Source organism: Arachis stenosperma, chromosome 3 (assembly GCF_014773155.1).
Source record: "Arachis stenosperma cultivar V10309 chromosome 3, arast.V10309.gnm1.PFL2, whole genome shotgun sequence".
NCBI lineage: Eukaryota > Viridiplantae > Streptophyta > Magnoliopsida > Fabales > Fabaceae > Arachis > Arachis stenosperma.
In genome coordinates, this window is record NC_080379.1 from 154,292,162 (window position 1) to 154,310,009 (window position 17,848).

Sequence of the window (17,848 nt, forward strand, 5' to 3'; positions counted from 1 at the left end):
TGAGGTTGCTGAATTCCAAAGAACAACCAAATCAAATGTGTGAATAATTAAACAAGTAAAATTAATGAATTAAATAATGCAATGCACTTACCTGTGCAAGTTGGGGTGTTGCGGAACCATTTCCCCTTTCAGTTGCTGCTGCTTCAGCTTCTGCGACTTCTAATGTCTCCTCCCAATATATTTCAGCCAGCATATCCTCATCTTCATCACCTGCAGGCACTTGCAATGCAGCACTCCCTTCAGCCATTGCTTCCTTTCTTTTCTTACAGCTTCTCTTATTGTGACCAGCCTAAGAAAAAAAGTTGGAATAATTTCAATTAGAGCTTGAGTTCCACAGTATAATCACAAGAATCAATAATTATAGAGTTGGAATAATTTCAACTAGAATTGGATTCACATACCTGAAGGCAGTATTTGCATACAATAGTTTCAATCCTCCTCTTTGTTTTATGATGGTCACTCTTCTCTTTAGGGGCATCATTTCTCTTGTCTCTCTGAGTGTAAGTCTTCCAATTGATTTTTTGTACCGTGGTGCAGAATGGGTAGGGTGTCAAGGTGCTCCTAGAACTCCTGGTTTGGAACTGGACGCATTGAAAACTGATACGCTGCATTGTATGCACCCATGGTGAGCTAGTTATGTGCATACTCTTCGAGTCTTCTGTTTTGGTAAGCTTTGCATCACAGACATGTCTAGTAAGGGGAGGCCTCTTTATTGGTCTTCTCTCGTTCACCTTTGGCCGTCCCTCAACCTCATCTGAAGGATTGGTTTGATTATTTTGGAGAGTCCTATTAGAGTTAGAGGGTGGGACTGACTCAGGATTGATTGTAAAGGTGAATTTCTATACGGCTATGGGATGTATTGACTTCAGAGGGCGGGACTGGGTCTGAACCATCAGTATGGGATGGTTGTTGGTCATGCTAAATAGATGGCTGGAAAGGTAGGGACTGAATTGATGGTAGCTCCTCCGGTAGGATAGGTGTTGGAGGAGGCTGGAAAATCTGTCTTGCTTCATAGGATGATGAAGGTGTTGGATTTTCTATCTGTTAGGACATTGTGACACTGTCCTTATTTTGGGCCTCAACATCAGCCTAGTTATTTTCTTCATGGGCCTCTTTCCTGGGCTGAATCTCACCCCTTTTTTGGGCTCCTTCACAACTTGGACATGACCTACTATTTCAGCATTGTCATCATCTTCCGCTACTATCAATCTTCTTCTTGGACTCTTCTTTGGAGTTGGAACCCTTTTAGCATAGCTCTTTATTCTCATCTTTGATGGAGTCATATCCTTTTCCTCAATTAGCACAGGATGATCCACCGAATGCTCTGTATAGACATTAATTTTGTTACCATTTTTCACGGCTGCCTCATACATTTTAACTATGTTCATACCAATCCTTAGTAACCTCAACCCATGATCAAGCTCCTTCCCAGATTCTAGTCAGTAAAAATAAGCAATAGACGTATATCCAACGTCCTTCAGCAAATTAGATATGAAAAAATCATTGAGGGTGTCAACGTTAACCCTCTCAATCTCTGTTACTTTTCTACCAATGTAATTAACCTTCTCACATAATTCTCTCTCAAACCGTCCTCTATAATTAATGGACAGAGTTATATGGATGGTGGTCATCCCTAAAAGTAAAATTAAACAATACAATAAAAAAACATTGTCTGTAACTGCAGCTAACACAAACCCTCAATCAACTATTCTATCAATTCTCAAACATATAAAATCTAATCACAAGGTTTGGTAAGGTAACAGAATTTGTCTAACTAGTGGCAACGGCATATGAAATTAATTATTAGTGGCAACGACATACCTCTGTTCTTCACGAATCAAAGAGACTGACGTCTTCGCTGTTGACGAGGGCTCTGCTTGCTAATCTATGCACGATTTTTTATTACGTATTCGTGGTGATCGATTAGGAATGCTCCAGTCGTCTTTTCCAACTTGGAAATGGAGCGACGACGACGATGAACCTTTGCTAGCGTACAATAGATTCTCCCGAGAAATGCACTTCTTTTTTACAAACCCTTAGTGAAAAACAACATTCAATTCCACGTAGATAGAATTTTGGAAGGTTGGAGTGCCACACAGGGTTGGATAACCACGAACCAAGTGTAGAATTAAGTAAGGATACTTTTGTCACACGAAAAACATCTAGTGTGAATACAAATTCAATTTCGATCTACTATAAATACAAATGTTAGCATTTTTATCTTTTATGAGTACAAATGATCGTTTATTCTTTGTTGTAATTTTCATAATTGGTATGTGATATCCTCTTAATAAAAGATCTACTATTTTCTTTATGAATTATTCAAAAAGAGTAATACTATGCAATGCAGGTCTATGTATGGCACACACCTTAGGATGCTCATTTAATTTGCAAAAAAGGCACACACAAATTAAAGCAAACTCTTAGCTTAGCTAAATAATTATCTTAAGAGAGATACGATGAGAGATCTAAAAAGAAAAAAATCGACACAAATATAGAAACTCACAGCATATACTATTCACTAACTAGAAGCACAATAAATGACAAGTTATTCTTTTTTATTTTCGTAACGGGATTTCAAAAGCTCCATATGACTAATTGAGAAGTAGTGACGTGTTTGAGGCCCTTGGAGGCATAAGTCATTATTAGTAGATGATCTCTCAATTCTTTGGGTGGTCTTGATGCGAATTGAAGAGAAAGAAAGGAGAAGATTTAAATAACTATATAGATTCACATTTCAGATTAAAATGATTTTATAGGAAAATAATAGATATCTAACTATTATCACTTATAAGTTTTACATGAAAACAGTTGTATATAAGTGATTATTTATTTTTATACATTTTCATGTAAAAATTTATACACAAATGACATGTGAATAGTCGTAGTCAATATTAATCAATTCTCCATTTTTTTAGCTAAAATTGTTTTCCTAACAACATTTCCGGTAATGCTGACATAATAAAGATCCAAGCATGCTGGTAGGGGTGAGCACGGGTAGCGGGTACCCGATTACCCACCCGAACCCGAACCAAACCAATCAAATTGGTTCTGGAACCGACGGGTAATCGGGTCCAACCCGAACCAAACCAATGACATTTACTGATTATTGGTTCGGGTATCGGTTTTGGGGGCGCGAAATCCGAACCAACCCGTATACCCGATCATAATTAAATAATATATATATATATATATATATATATATATATGACTTTTTATGTGTTTTCTAACTCCTAACGCTAATCCTATCTCACTAATGTTTAGATTTTAATGTGTTTTGGTTTTAGCTTCTTTCAAAGATTATTCACTAGACTTTTGTATTTAACTTCTAATATTTCTATTGCACTTTTATATTTTCATTAGACAAGATTATTTACTATTAATATGTTTGGATTTTGATGAATTTAGTTTTTAATGTATTTCGTATTTAATATGTTTGCATTATTTTTGTTGATGTTACATGTTTATTGTATTTCTTGAATTTTTAAGATAAAAATTTGTCAATTTAGTTTTTTTTTTAATGAATTTCAAAGTCATCGGGTACCCGCTACCCGAACCGAACCAATCCGCTCTTAATCGGTTTGGTTTGATTCGGGTACAAACACAAAAAAATGCAAATCCGAACCAAACCAAACCAATTATTTTTTTATCGGTTCGGTTCTAATTTTACCTTGAACCCGAACCAAACCGCCCCGTGCTCACCCCTACATGCTGGGATCGTCGTGTTTTTCATCAAGGAAATTAAAGCACGTACGGGATAAGAAGGATGTTATCTGTATGTGTTGCCAGCCACGTAGAAAATAAAGCAAAAAGCTTTTAATGCCATGCAACTACCATCTATTCAATTTTCAGTTGCCTGTTCCATCAAACTCCCCATTATTTACGCTCAGGATCGGACTCCACTAGAACACATACATCCACATATTAAACTTAATTATTATCATTCACAATGCATATACAGGTTTAACATTATCATCAGAAAACTCCTTGTTTTCAGACTAGTTTCAACTTTAATTTCAACCCAAATATATAGAATCATGACGATATTTTCTTCTAATAAACTCCTGCTTTTCACGATGATCCTTTTCATTTCTTGTTGCCACTCACTTCATACCATAACCATAACACCAAACCAACCTCTCAAAGACGGCGACGTTCTTGTCTCCCAAGACAAAGGAACCTTCGCACTCGGTTTCTTCAGCCCCGCAAATTCCACAACCCGCTACCTTGCTATATGGTACAACAAAATCTCACAACAAACCGTTGTTTGGATTGCCAACAGAGACACTCCCCTTAACCACACTTCAGCTGTTCTCTCCATCAACAACCACGGAAACCTCGTCCTCCACCACCAAAACACCACCCCAAACCTTAACCCTCTTTGGTCCTCTAACGTTACTCTCTCATCTACCAACACTTCAGCCAAGCTTCTCGACACTGGAAACTTGATTCTAATCCAAAGAGGAAGAAGCAGCAACAATAATAGCAATAGCGACGATTTTGTTGTGTGGCAGAGTTTTGATTATCCCGGCAACACACTCCTTCCCTTCATGAAACTCGGATTGGACCGGAAAACCACCTTGGACCGGTTCCTCACATCATGGAAGTCCCAAACCGACCCGGGATCCGGGAATTTCACTTTCAGGATCGACCCGACCGGGTTCGCCCAACTGTTTCTGTACAAGAACAAGACAGCTGTATGGCGGGTCGGGTCATGGACGGGTGAAAGGCTGACCGGAGTGCCCGAGATGACTCCGAACTTTATCTTCAACATTAGCTTTGTTAGCGACACAAAGGAAGTTAGCATAATGTACGGAGTGAAGGACCCCAACGTGCTCTCCAGGATGGTGCTGGACGAGACGGGTCACGTGAGGAGGATGACGTGGCAGGCTCACGAGCTAAGATGGTTCGAATTCTGGTACGCGCCCAAGGAGCAGTGTGATAACTACAGGCAGTGCGGCTCAAACACCAACTGTGACCCCTATGAGGAGGACAAGTTCATGTGCAAGTGCCTGCCGGGGTTCGAGCCCAGGTTCGAGAGAGAGTGGTACCTTAGAGATGGGTCGGGTGGGTGCGTGAGGAAGGCTAACGTGTCGACTTGTCGAAGCGGGGAGGGGTTTGTTGAAGTGGCGCGTGTGAAGGTGCCGGATACTTCGAAGGCGCGTGTAGATGCGGGGATGAGCATGAAGGATTGCAGGGTGAAGTGTTTGGGAGACTGCTCGTGTGCGGCGTATACGAGTGCCAACGAGACTACTCAGACTGGCTGCGTTACGTGGCATGGTAACATGGAGGATACTAGGACCTACACACAAGTGGGCCAAAATTTGTTCGTACGTGTCGCTGCAATTGAATTAGGTAACCTTGCTTCTTTTACAAGAATGTGACACTTCACACTTGGCTTCTTTCTTCACTAATCACTATTCCTTCTTGTATTTGCAGCTCAATATGCGAAAAATCGCCATGGTTCTCTAGGCAAGAAGGGGATGTTAGCACTTTCAGGAGTTTCAGCTTTCTTATTCTTGTTTCTGGTGTTCATGTTGGGCTATTGGTTTCTGAAAGCCAAGAAACAAGGTAAGTTCAGAATTCAGCTCCAACTTGTCAATGTGGGCTTCTTCATGCCTACTTATCAAGTTGTTCAAATTTCATCATGGCAGGGAGAAGAACGGATCGCAAGTATTCATTTCGTCTTAGTTTTGAGGACTCTGCCGATCTACAAGAATTTGATAGTACGCAAAATTCAGATTTACCATTCTTTGATCTAAGCTCAATAGCTGCTGCAACAGATAATTTCTCCCCTGACAATAAACTTGGTCAAGGTGGATTTGGTTCTGTATATAAGGTACCCTTTCTTTGCTTCTTAAGTTATACACTTCTTCTAAGTAGATTGAAAATTTTGCAACAAGAGCAATTAATAACTACCATGCTGACTCTTACTAATTACTTCAGGGGCTATTAAATAATGGAAAGGAAATTGCAGTGAAGAGATTGTCTAAAAATTCTGGACAGGGCATAGACGAGTTTAAAAATGAAGTTGTTTTGATTTCAAAGCTTCAACATCGAAATCTTGTGAGGATCTTAGGTTGTTGCATTCAAGGAGATGAGAAGATGCTAATATACGAATACTTGCCTAACAAAAGCTTAGATTCTTTTATTTTTGGTAATGTCTTCTACTTACCTTTGTTTGAATAGTACTTCAGTTCTCACTTTGAGAAAACCCTGTCACTTCCTAATCCAACAACATGCTTCACTTACACATTTTTTAACGTTTTGGCTTTTGAGTGCAGACGAATCTAAAAAGTCACAGTTAGATTGGAAGAAACGATTTCAAATTATATGTGGGATTGCTAGAGGAATGTTATATCTTCATCATGATTCACGACTAAGAATCATTCATAGAGATTTAAAGACTAGCAATGTCTTGTTAGATTCTGAATTGAATCCTAAAATTGCCGATTTTGGAATGGCAAGAATATTTGGCGGAAATCAAGTTGAAGCAAATACTAACCGTGTTGTTGGAACCTAGTAAGTATTACTTCATAATCCAAACACATTAAAATTAGCTTCATTGTTAGTTATCTCTTTCATTTTCGGATAATTGATAAAATCTTTTATATATTTTGTTTTTGAAGTGGATATATGTCACCGGAATATGCTATGGAAGGACAATTTTCAATTAAGTCTGATGTATATAGTTTTGGAGTTTTGCTCCTAGAAATCATTACGGGCAGAAAGAATAGTGGTCAATACGACGACATTACTACGACAAATTTAGTCGGCCATGTAAGTTTAATTTTACGAGAATCATGGCTCCAATTTAAATTTGAGAACGAGCCTTAAACCTTTGAACAGAAAGTGTGTATATAAGAACTATATTGATCAAGCTAGTAATTTGAATTAATTAATTAATGCAGATATGGGATCTGTGGAAAGATGGGAGAGCCATGGAGATTGTTGATGAATGCTTATTGGAAGAGTCATGTTGTGAGCATGAAGTCCAAAGATGCATACAAATTGGACTTTTGTGCGTTCAAGATTACCCCACAGACAGGCCATCAATGGCAGCAGTAGTTTCCATGCTGGGAAATGACTCAGCCCTTCCTTCTCCAAAACATCCAGCATTTATTTTCAAGAGGGGCAAAAATTATGAGAGTTCAGATCCATCAACCAGTGACGGTGTTTATTCAGTCAACGACGTAAGTATGACTATAATTGAAGCTCGCTAAAGGCCCCAGAAGGCTCTTTAATTCCATTCATACAATAATCCGGTATAGAAATAAGTATACTGCTTTGCTAGACAGTACATATGTACAAGGTAGTCATTTTTTATATGCATATAGTAATTCGTTTTCTCTTAATTAAAAACAAATAAATATTTTCTTTTTAAAAAAATGCGAAATTTGTAATAGTTAGTTGTTGTTGAGCATAATTGTGGCCAAGTATCATTATCTGCATTGACAATTTCATTGGCGATTCGCTACATCTGTTACTACTATTAACAGTCCCACAAATGAAAAAAAAGCACCACTTTTGAATTGGGAACAGAAACATATATAGCACTGCAATCTGCGTTGCTCATCAAAATGTAAAATACAAAGGAGGAGGGCGAGAGAGCCAATAAATTTTATGATTTATAATTATTAATTAATAATTATTAGTATTTTTAATAATGTGAGATTATATTTAATAATATAAAATTATTCAATTTTTTTACTAATTAAATATTTATCAAATTTTAATAAAAATGATGGTCTTTTTAGACTTTTTCTATGACAATAAAAAAACCGCTGTTATATATTAAGAGCCCACAATTTTTAACTGAAGATAACTTTCAAGGATTCAGATGCTATTATTATTGTAGCTAGATTCTCTACTAAACTTAAATATATATTTAGCTCGTAATTTCATATTTGATTTTAAAATTCCTTTTTTTTGTATTTATAATTTTATATAAAGAATTTAATTAAAATGAAATCAATTTTTAACTAATATTAATTAGTTTTTAAATTTTTTTATTCTAAATTTTAAATCACAAAATTTGAATTCTAAATTCTAATCTTAAATCTTAATTTTAAATTTTAAATTATATAAAAAATAAACGTACAAAATAATTTAACAATAAAAATTAATTAGTATTGATTAATTGAAAATTAATTTTTTATATTTAATTTTATAGATAATAATTTATATCTCAACATTGAATCTAAATATGGACCAAAAGAATATATTAATAATGAAAAGCCAAAACTGGAAGCGAAAAAAAACTTTTGAAGGACCAAATCAAGATAAGACATATTTATCGTTGTAATATTAAAAAAATATTTAAATCTTAAAATAGTAATCAAATAAATAGATGTCACTGCAATGATTTCACATCAACGCTACGTAACCAATATCCCTTGATAGCAGTTTCATCTCATGGACAGTTGGATGCAGCAACATTTCTGAGGAATAAATATTCGATCCATATCCCCAACTTGGTCAACATAACGCATCGTCCTGGGACGTAATCCGAGCTCAAATATTCCTTTTGGTAATCTGATGGGGCCTAAGCCCAACACAAAAAAACAAGCAAACTAACTAGTGGGTATGGACTCTGGAGACTCTACAATTCTGTTCCATAAGGATCTCTAAATTTCGCTTAGGTTTATCATTTATCAATAAAATTATGATTCGTTTGTAAAGCTTTAAAAGTAAAATTTTTGAGCTTTTAATTTATGAAAAATAATAGTATTAATGTTTGATATAATTTTTAAAATTAAATTACAACTTTTTAAAAAGCTATTTAGGAGTTTATAGAGAAATAAAAAAAATAATTTCTCTCATAATATTATTACTTTTTATCACATTTCTATAAAATAAGCACTTTTAAAACTAAAAATCTAAATACAAAATAACTTATTTATAAGTTACTTTAATATAGTCATTTATTATTTAAACTATTTTGTTAAAAAAAATTTAATAAGTTATTTATCCAAATTGGGCCTATATCCAAATGGTTTGCTCAAATTATGCTTGGCCATCTAGTCAGCACAAGTGTTGCCTCTCCGAGAATATGCAGATCCTATAAGAATCGGAAGGAAGATCCTCCTTCCCAAAAGTTTTATATAAGAGTATCCTATCAGGATGTCTAACTATCTAAGCTTCGTTAAATCTGTTTTATTAATGGCAAAATTAAACATCTCATTCACCTTCTCTACTTTGATATCTGGCTTTTGCTATTTATTAATTTTTTCTGGTTTCTGAACGCTTGTGATAGAGCGATTTTCACAACTTCATCCTCATCCTCCGAATCCTTCTCAAATTCTGAGAACTCATCATCTTCCATCTCTCCCACCAAGGTCTTTCCTCCTTTTACAACCTCACTAAAAGTTTTGTGCCTAGTACTTGTCCATTCGTGATCCTGCTCTGCTCCTATCATTCAATCTTCTTTTCTAGGTACCAGTGTTACTCCTCCCGTGAAAACTTGACCCTCTCCTTTCTTGCGCACATTGTTCATGAGTCGCTGCATTTGATCTTGCTCAATTCGGTGTGATTGTCTATGTACATGTGTCTGGGAATGTCCCCCACGGACAAATTTCCCTCTCATGAAAATGGTGTAGAATGAAAATATAGGTGTGTACGGAGAGAAAAACTTTTTAAAAACAATATTTTTGAGTTAAATCTTAAAGTAGTCTCTAAACTTGCAATTGAGTCTCATGGTCGTCCCTAAACATACAATGGCCTCAATATTGTTCCTGAATTTAACAAAGGTGACTTCAGAAATTTCTAATGGTGAACACAGATGGAACTCAAATTGGTGGACTAAGATAATAAATTACTTCAGAGACTAAATTGAGTCAAATAACGATATCAGCCACATTACCTATTCATCATAAATTTTTTCAGTATACGTCATCACAACGTTAAAGAATATTTCTTGAAAAATGCTTCAGGAACGACTGTAAATCACTTTTGTTAAATTCAGAGACAATATTGAGGTCATTGTAAATTTAAAAACGACCATAAAATTCAATTACAAGTTCAGAGACTACTTTAAGATTTAACTCAATATCTCTTCTTATCCAAGCTCAAATATATAGTCGATAAGCTTGCATTTTATAAATTAAATTCGTTGCCCTGGCCCATTGTGAAACTTGCCTGGAAGGTATTATGTAACCACACTCTCAATGAACCATGCATGATTCGGATTATCGGTCAGAAGTTTTGTAACTCTTTTAATATAAACATAATCACAATTTATAGAGATATAAAAAATGTTATACATACATTAAAATTAGTTATTATATATGTTTGAATAAATACATATTTTGTTTAATTTATTTTATTATATTTTATATTTTAATATATATTTTTATATTAATAATTAATTTTGGTAACTAATTTTTTATGTATACAAATAACAACATCCAAATATAATTATGTAAATTACTATTTAAAATTGATTGGATAAGATTTGTGAAATTGCATTGAAAATTTAAATTTCCACAAATAATGCATCCTAAAATAAAAGGGCTAAACCTTAATATGTAATGTATATATGTATATTTCATGATGTTCAATTAATTAATTACTTGAAGATGTTGAATTACTCCAATAATGGTCAATATTTCAGATGAAAATCAGAGGCCATCATTAAATTGGAATCTGCTATTTAAAATTATTTTTGAAATTGCTTGAAAAGAAAATAATTCACAAAAACGGATTGGCCAATAATATATGAATGAAAGGATTTCATCAATTCTTTTTCTGTGTCACACTTAAAACGGATTGCATATCTAAATTAGGATTTGTTAGTGTAAGATAAATCAAATTTTTTGAATGCTGAGTATCTCTATATGTAATTAACTTAGACAAGATGTCTATTCTACAATTTTGTTTTCGGAATATGTGTGTTATTTTAAATATTCGGAAACTCGTTATCATGTTTTTAGCAATGTTTAAGTATTTTTTTAGGAGAGAATCTTTAATTTGAAAATTATCAGTTATTTATTATACTACGAGTAAAGAATTGCAGTATACTCGCAGCTTTGGCACCTCTATTTTCTTTGCAAGTCTTAGCCTCGCTAGTAACGCTTTGTATTCAGCTTGATTATTTGTTGTTTGGAACAGAAATTTGATTGACTGTTCTGCGTGTATTTCTGCATTGTCTTTTAGCAATAGTCCTGCTCTACATCCGTTGTCATTTGATGCTCCGTCCATGTATAGCTTCCATGGCTCAGCCTCCTGTATGTCACCGGTGAATTCGGAAATGAAATCAGCTAGGGCCCGAGCCTTGGGAGAACCCCTGGACTGATAGGTAATGTCGAATTCTGAGAGTTTGATGGACCATTTTGTTAGCCTTTCTGCTAGGTCGGGCTTTGATAAAACTCGGTGAAGGGGCTGGCCAGTCCGAACTATTATTTGGTGTCCTTGGAAGTAATGTCATAGTTGTCGAGCTGTGATTATTAGTCCAAATGCCAGTTTTTCTATCATCGGATACCTTATTTTGACACTTTGTAATACTTTGCTTACAAAGTATACTGGGTGCTGTTCCTTTCCATTGTCTGTTACAAGCATGGAACTGATTGTGTTAGTTAAAATTAAAAGGAATAGGTGTAGTGGTTTACCTTGTTCGAATTTTTGTAATATGGGTGGCAATCCTAGGATATTTTTAAACTTGGTGAATGCTTCTTCACATTCTTCTGTCCAGACAAATTTGTCTGCCTTTCTTAGAGTATTGAAGAAGTGATAAGATTTGGCTGCTGGTACTGGCAAGAATCGGGATAAAGCTGCTAATTGGCCTGTGAGTTGTTGAACTTCCTTAACCGATCAAGGAGATTGCATGTTGATTACTGCCTGACATTTATCGGATTAGCTTCTATTCCTCTGTTAGTCAGTAGAAATCTGAGGAATTTTCTCCCTGTATGCCGAATGCGCATTTCTTCGGATTTAACCTCATGTTGTGTTTTCTGAGCTGCATGAAGATTTTGCTGAGGTCGTGCTTACGTTGTTTTTCCGAGCTTAACTTGACTACCATGTCGTCTATGTATATTTCAGTATTCCTTCCGATCTGTTATTTAAAGACTTTGTCCATTAACCTTTGATAGGTTGCCCCTGCATTTTTTAGCCTAAAGGGCATTACCTTGTAGCAAAAGTTGCCTTGATCGGTTACGAATGTTGTTTTCTCCTCATCGTCTGGGTGCATGAGCATCTGGTTGTACCCTGAATAGGCGTCCATGAAGCTAAGTACCTGGAATCCCGAGGTGTTGTCCACCAATCTGTCTATGTTCGGAACTGGATAGCAGTCCTTGGGACATGCTTTATTTAGGTCGGTAAAATCCACACACATGCGCCATTTTCCCGAACTCTTCCTCACCATCACCACGTTGGCTAATCATGAGGAGAACCGGAGTTCCCGGATAAATCCTGCATCCAGTAGTTTCGGGGTTTCTGCTTATGCTGCTTTTTTCCTTTCTGACCTCAAGTTTTTTCTCTTTTGTCTTATAGGTTGGACGTTAAGATTAACTGCCAATTTGTGACATATTAAATTCGGATCAATTTTTGGCATATCTGCTGGTGTTCGTGCATAAAGGTCGGCGTTGGCCTTCAATATTTCGATAAGATCTTCTTTGTTTCCTGCGGGGAAAGCAAATCTGATGTTAGTAAATTGATCGTGACCTAATTATACCTTTTCTAGGTCGTCCACAGGTGCAGGACGACTGTTGTTACTTTTGGGGTCTAGTTCGGCTAAAGTAGGAATGCTTTCTGAATTGTACACCGAATGAATTCGAGGTATGTTCGTCTTTGTGGTTCCTTTTAGGCCCGCGTTGTAGTATTGCCTAGCCTCTTTATGATCGGCATACACTGTTCCTACCATGTGGTCCTACAAAGAAAATTTTACACAAAGATGGACCGTCGAGACGATGGCCCCAAAGGCATTAAGTGATGGTCGTCCTAGAATAATGATATAAGGACTAGCACAATTGACTACTAGAAATTGAATGTCTAAAGTTTTGGAGCTCGGAGGCTCCCCTATTGTCGTTCTTAGCCAAACATAACCTGATACCGATACCCTTTTCCCGGAGAACCCTACCAATTCCCCGAGCGAGGGCTGCAATGCGTTGTCACTGAAGTGCATCTTTTGGTATGTTGAGTAAAATAGGACGTCGATGCTGCTCTCTGGATCTAGCAAGACCTTCTTTACTGTCAATTCTCCCATGTGGACTGAAATTACAACCGGGTCATCTAAGTCCGGACAATATGATTTAAAGTCGGCCGTGCTAAAGGTGATAGGGGAAGTTAGGGCTGAAGTGTGTGGACCTGGATGAGATCCTTCCATTGTCATCATGGCTCGATAATTTCTTTTTCTAGCCGAGGTAGTTGTTCTGCCACCTGCAAAGCCACCTGAAATGTAATTTATTATTCCCTTAGAGTGAGATGTCTCCACCGGCTTATGCCATGGTTCTTTTTCCTTGTCTGTGTCTTTTGTTGCTTCCTTTTGTTTCTTAGAGGTAATGTATTTGTCTAGGAGACCTTGCCTTGCCAATCTTTCCAACAAGTCCTTGGCCACTACACACTCGTCTGTAGTATGGCCAAATTTCTGGTGGAAGGCGCAATGTTTGCTTCTATCTACATATTTCTAATCCTGGTATGAACCTGCTCTACTCGGCAGTTTTATCAGCTTGTTGTGCAGGATTTCTTTGATTATGTCTTCTCTTTTTGTGTTGAACTTGGTGTATGAATTGAACTTTGGTGCTAGCTTGAATGGTTTCTGGAAATCTTTGTTTTGCGGTCGGTGAGACTTTTCTTCTTCTCTTCTAGTTGGCTTTTCGCTCGTTCGAGCTTTTCTTTATTCTTCGATTTCTATTTGTCCTGTTGCTTTTTCTCAAAACTCTTCTAGTGTTTTTGGTTTTGCCACTGCTATCGCTTCTTGGAATTTCCCTGGCCGAAGTCTACTCTTTATGGCGTGTAGCTGTACTTCTGGATTAAGGTTAGGGATCTCCATGGTTGCTTCCGCAAAACGCATCATGTACTCCTTTAAACTTTCATGCTGTCCCTGTTTAATTCTGCTGAGATAGTCGAAATCTCTTACATAGATTTTGGAAGCTGCAAAATGGTTAATAAATAGCTTTGCAAATTCGTCAAAGCTCGAAATGGAAAAAGGTCCTAGTCGTCATCTTCTTTCCCCTTTTGGAGGTGTTTTCCCTATTTTCGCATTTGATTCTGCTTGGTGGTCTCCATGGGGATTGTTGTTGGCCTTCTTTTTTTTATTCTCCTCGTCATCATTGTTTTGCCTTGTCGCCAATAATTTGACCATGCATTGATTTTCTGCTAACAACAAGGCTGAGTTAGCTGCCAAGAGTTCGGCGTTAGAAAGGTTATGCTGCGGGGTTGCCGAGTGATCTGTCATGATTCGATTGTGTTCCTGCGAAAAGAAAGAAAAAAGAAAAAGGTACAAGAAAAATAAATACTCGTCGAGTCAGTATTTAAAAAGCGAGGTTTGTGCTCCACGGTGGGCACCAAATGTTATGGTAAGGATATTCTTTTCCGCGCTATACGTCGGATCTTGGATGTTGACGGCAAGAGATGACTGTGCTCGTCGTTTGAAGTATCCTCTTTGAACACGGACCCAAGCATAGTACTTATAAAAAGGACTCCGGCACTCAAGTCAGTAGAAAGTCTCTTAAAATTTATGTATATAGTTGAGTTGTTATTGTATGACTTGTGTGTTAGACTATTAATGTTGTTGCCATTTTATAGATTTTTAGGGTTTGAACTGTTTAGGAGCTTGTTGAGCGGATCTCGGCCCTAACTGAGATTTTTAGAAAGTATCGTTTATGTGATAAGTTCCTATTTATCTGCAATTTCAAATTACCTAACGTAACCGAAGTATAAATCGTTACTTTCGAGTTATAAGGTACGATACATGTTGTAATGCTAGATAGCCAAGGCCTGCTTTTTTTATTTAGTGACTTGAAGCAACATCTAGGGGAGGATCTTCAGTAAATAAAATAACAACGACTATCATCACCGGTCGCGATGAAAAACACATTCAAATTTATAATGTGATTGGCCTTCTCTCTCATAAACCAAAATTCCTATTTATTCTCTACACACCTTCTCTCCTTGGTGCAGCAATCCGTGTCCCCTTGGTATTTGGGACGTACTTTCGTGGTAATGATTTGAGTTAAAGAAAAGAAAGTGGATATTGTAAGGGATAATATATAGTTAGTTGAAGAGTATGTTGATGGTTATGCTTAGCTGTAATTAGAGCTTCCTTCCATTCTCATACCTGGCATCCATCTCTATATTATTAGTTGGCTCCATCGTTATTTCTACCACCCTCTGGCTCCTTGATGCACGCACATGCATGTGGCCACCGCATGCGTGGCGGCTGATGAGCATTATTTTCAATTTTCTTGTATGTTTGCGTTTTTGTCAGCTCATAACACATAAAACATTAAATGACTCTCCGCATAAATAATAAATAGAAAGTATTAGTTAAATAATGACCATCTTAAATAACATAAATAATTATTAATTAAATAAAAATATATTATATTTTTAAATTATTTATCTAAATTTTAATATTAAAATAATTATTTATATACTTAATAAAATAGACATCTAATATATTTATTTTTCACATTATTTAATATTTTTATTGTGTAACAATATTTTTCATAATAAAAATGAATTATTTATGTATTTTTATACTACTTTGGGTGTGTTTGGGGTTCACTTTGAGGAACAAAAAAGTTCGTTTGAACGTCTTGAACGCTACATTGTTATGTTTGGCAATTTTTTGGAACCCCTAACCCAGAATTGCTTTCACCTGTGAACGTACGTTCATGAGAAGCTAAAAATTCAAGCTTCTGCGTTCACGTTAAAAAAATTAATGACTGTTGGAAGAGTTAAGTAGCAAATCTATTTTATATCTACCAATTGTACCCTTCCTTTCTTCTATAAAAAGGATGTCTATAACCACATAATTTCACACAGTAATAGTTCTCTCTATGTTCTTCGTTACAGAAATTTTTTTTTTTATCAAACTCTTTTTCAGATTTGTTTCCATCACTGGTAAAGATTTTAATTTTCTTTTTAATATTTTTTAGTTCTTTCTTTTATATTTTAATTTTTATGTTTTTTATTGTATTTTTTATTTATATGATAAATATTTTTTATATTATTTTTTTAGTGTTCTGATGTTATTTTTTAATTTTCTATTGTTATATTTTTAATTTTTTATTTATATGACAACTATTGTTGATATAAATTTTATTTTTATTAATTTTTATTATGTTTTGTTTATATAAATTATTTTTTCTATCCTTTATTGTACTATATTTATGTTATGTATAAAATTTTTTATTTTTTTATTTGATTATATTCATATAAATTTTATTTACTTTTTATTATAATTTTTTTGTTCATATGATATATATTGTTGGTTGTAATTATTATATACTATGTTTGTATAATTTTTTTTTGTTTTTGTCTTTTATTTTTATTGTACTTTATTTGTTTTTATTATATAGTAATTATAAGTAATAAAAGAGTCATAAATAATAAAAATTTATAGTCCAAAATATATTAAATTAAAGAGTACTCACAAAATTAAAATAAATTATAAAATCTTTTCTTTTTGTTTAACATTATAAAATATATAGTACTCTTTTTTATATTTTTATTTCTTATTATTTTTTAGTTCATATGAATTTTTTTATCTGTTTTTTATGTTTAATATGTAAGGTGTCTTTTTTATTTTTATTTGACTTTGTTTTTTTATTTTTTACTTATTTTTATCATTGACCTTTTTTATATTATTTTTCAGTATTGTAATCTCTCATCTCTCAGGTATGTTATTAATTTTTTTATGATATTTTTTTTATTTCTTGTTCATATAAATTTTATTTTTCTTTTTTTATGCTCTGTATTTATATTGTTGGTTTTATATGATATATATTGTTGATATATATTGTTTATATGAATTTTATTTTTTCTCTTTTATTATATTTCTTTTATTCATATGATATATATTGTTGGTTTTATATATATTGTTCATATGAATTTTTATACATGAATTCTCGTTTTATATTTTATTATACTTTATTTTTGTTTTGGCTGAACTTTTTTATTTTTTATTCGACTATGTAAAATTTATAATTATAATTTTCATATATTATATTTTATTATAACTTTTTTTATAATATAGATTATTGATCCCATCAAAAAAGACAAACTAAATAAAAAATATTCATAAATATTAATAAAATTATGAATGTTGGATGTCAAAAAAGTCTTATAAGAATAAAATTATTGAGAGTATAGTATAAAAAGGTAACATATTTGATTAAATACTCTTATATATATATATATATATATATATATATATATATATATATCTAAAATTTATATTTTTTTAATAGAATAATGAATAACAATGAATTAATAAGTAAATATTAACTTTATTATAAAATGAATTTATAAGATATATTCAAATATTTAAAATAAAAATAATAGAATAATATTAAAAATTATTTTAATTGATGTCTCTTTTAGTAATTTTTCATATAAAAGTGATTTTAAATAGTATAACCCAAACAACATTTATTTTACTATAATCAATTTTGATATAAAAGTTGTCAAACATAAATCACGTTAACACAAACTTACTTTTCATCAAAAACAAGTTTGCAAAATCACTTTTATGCAAACTCTCGTTTGCAAACTGAAATCCAAACACACACTTTATCATCAACAACTGTTGTACGTGCGGGGCACATTAGAATGACAAGGGATGAGGGGCCTCTATGTCTGCGGAGAAAAAATGAGTGCTAGTTTCGGAAAAGAATTTCGTAGTCCTTCC

General features: G+C 34.2%; 1 protein-coding gene across 1 annotated transcript; it reads left to right on the forward strand.

The window, feature by feature from the left end:
• The first annotated feature begins 3,962 nt into the window (after positions 1–3,962).
• On the forward strand, positions 3,963–7,491 carry LOC130970594 (G-type lectin S-receptor-like serine/threonine-protein kinase RKS1). The gene is made up of 7 exons (XM_057896722.1): positions 3,963–5,355; positions 5,440–5,571; positions 5,655–5,839; positions 5,947–6,157; positions 6,285–6,522; positions 6,630–6,780; positions 6,912–7,491. The coding sequence occupies exons 1-7, from the start codon at positions 4,038–4,040 to the stop codon at positions 7,221–7,223; spliced, it is 2,547 nt and encodes an 848-aa protein (XP_057752705.1). The 5' UTR covers positions 3,963–4,037; the 3' UTR covers positions 7,224–7,491.
• The last annotated feature ends 10,357 nt before the right edge of the window (positions 7,492–17,848 follow it).

Bases quoted from the DNA above. Each gene is read 5' to 3' on its own strand.
- LOC130970594 (XM_057896722.1), top strand. From the start codon at position 4,038: ATGACGATATTTTCTTCTAATAAACTCCTGCTTTTCACGATGATCCTT. The intron at 5,572-5,654 runs GTAAGTTCAGAA...TCATCATGGCAG, and splicing joins TCTGAAAGCCAAGAAACAAG to GGAGAAGAACGGATCGCAAG. The intron at 6,158-6,284 runs GTAATGTCTTCT...TTTTGAGTGCAG, and splicing joins CTTAGATTCTTTTATTTTTG to ACGAATCTAAAAAGTCACAG.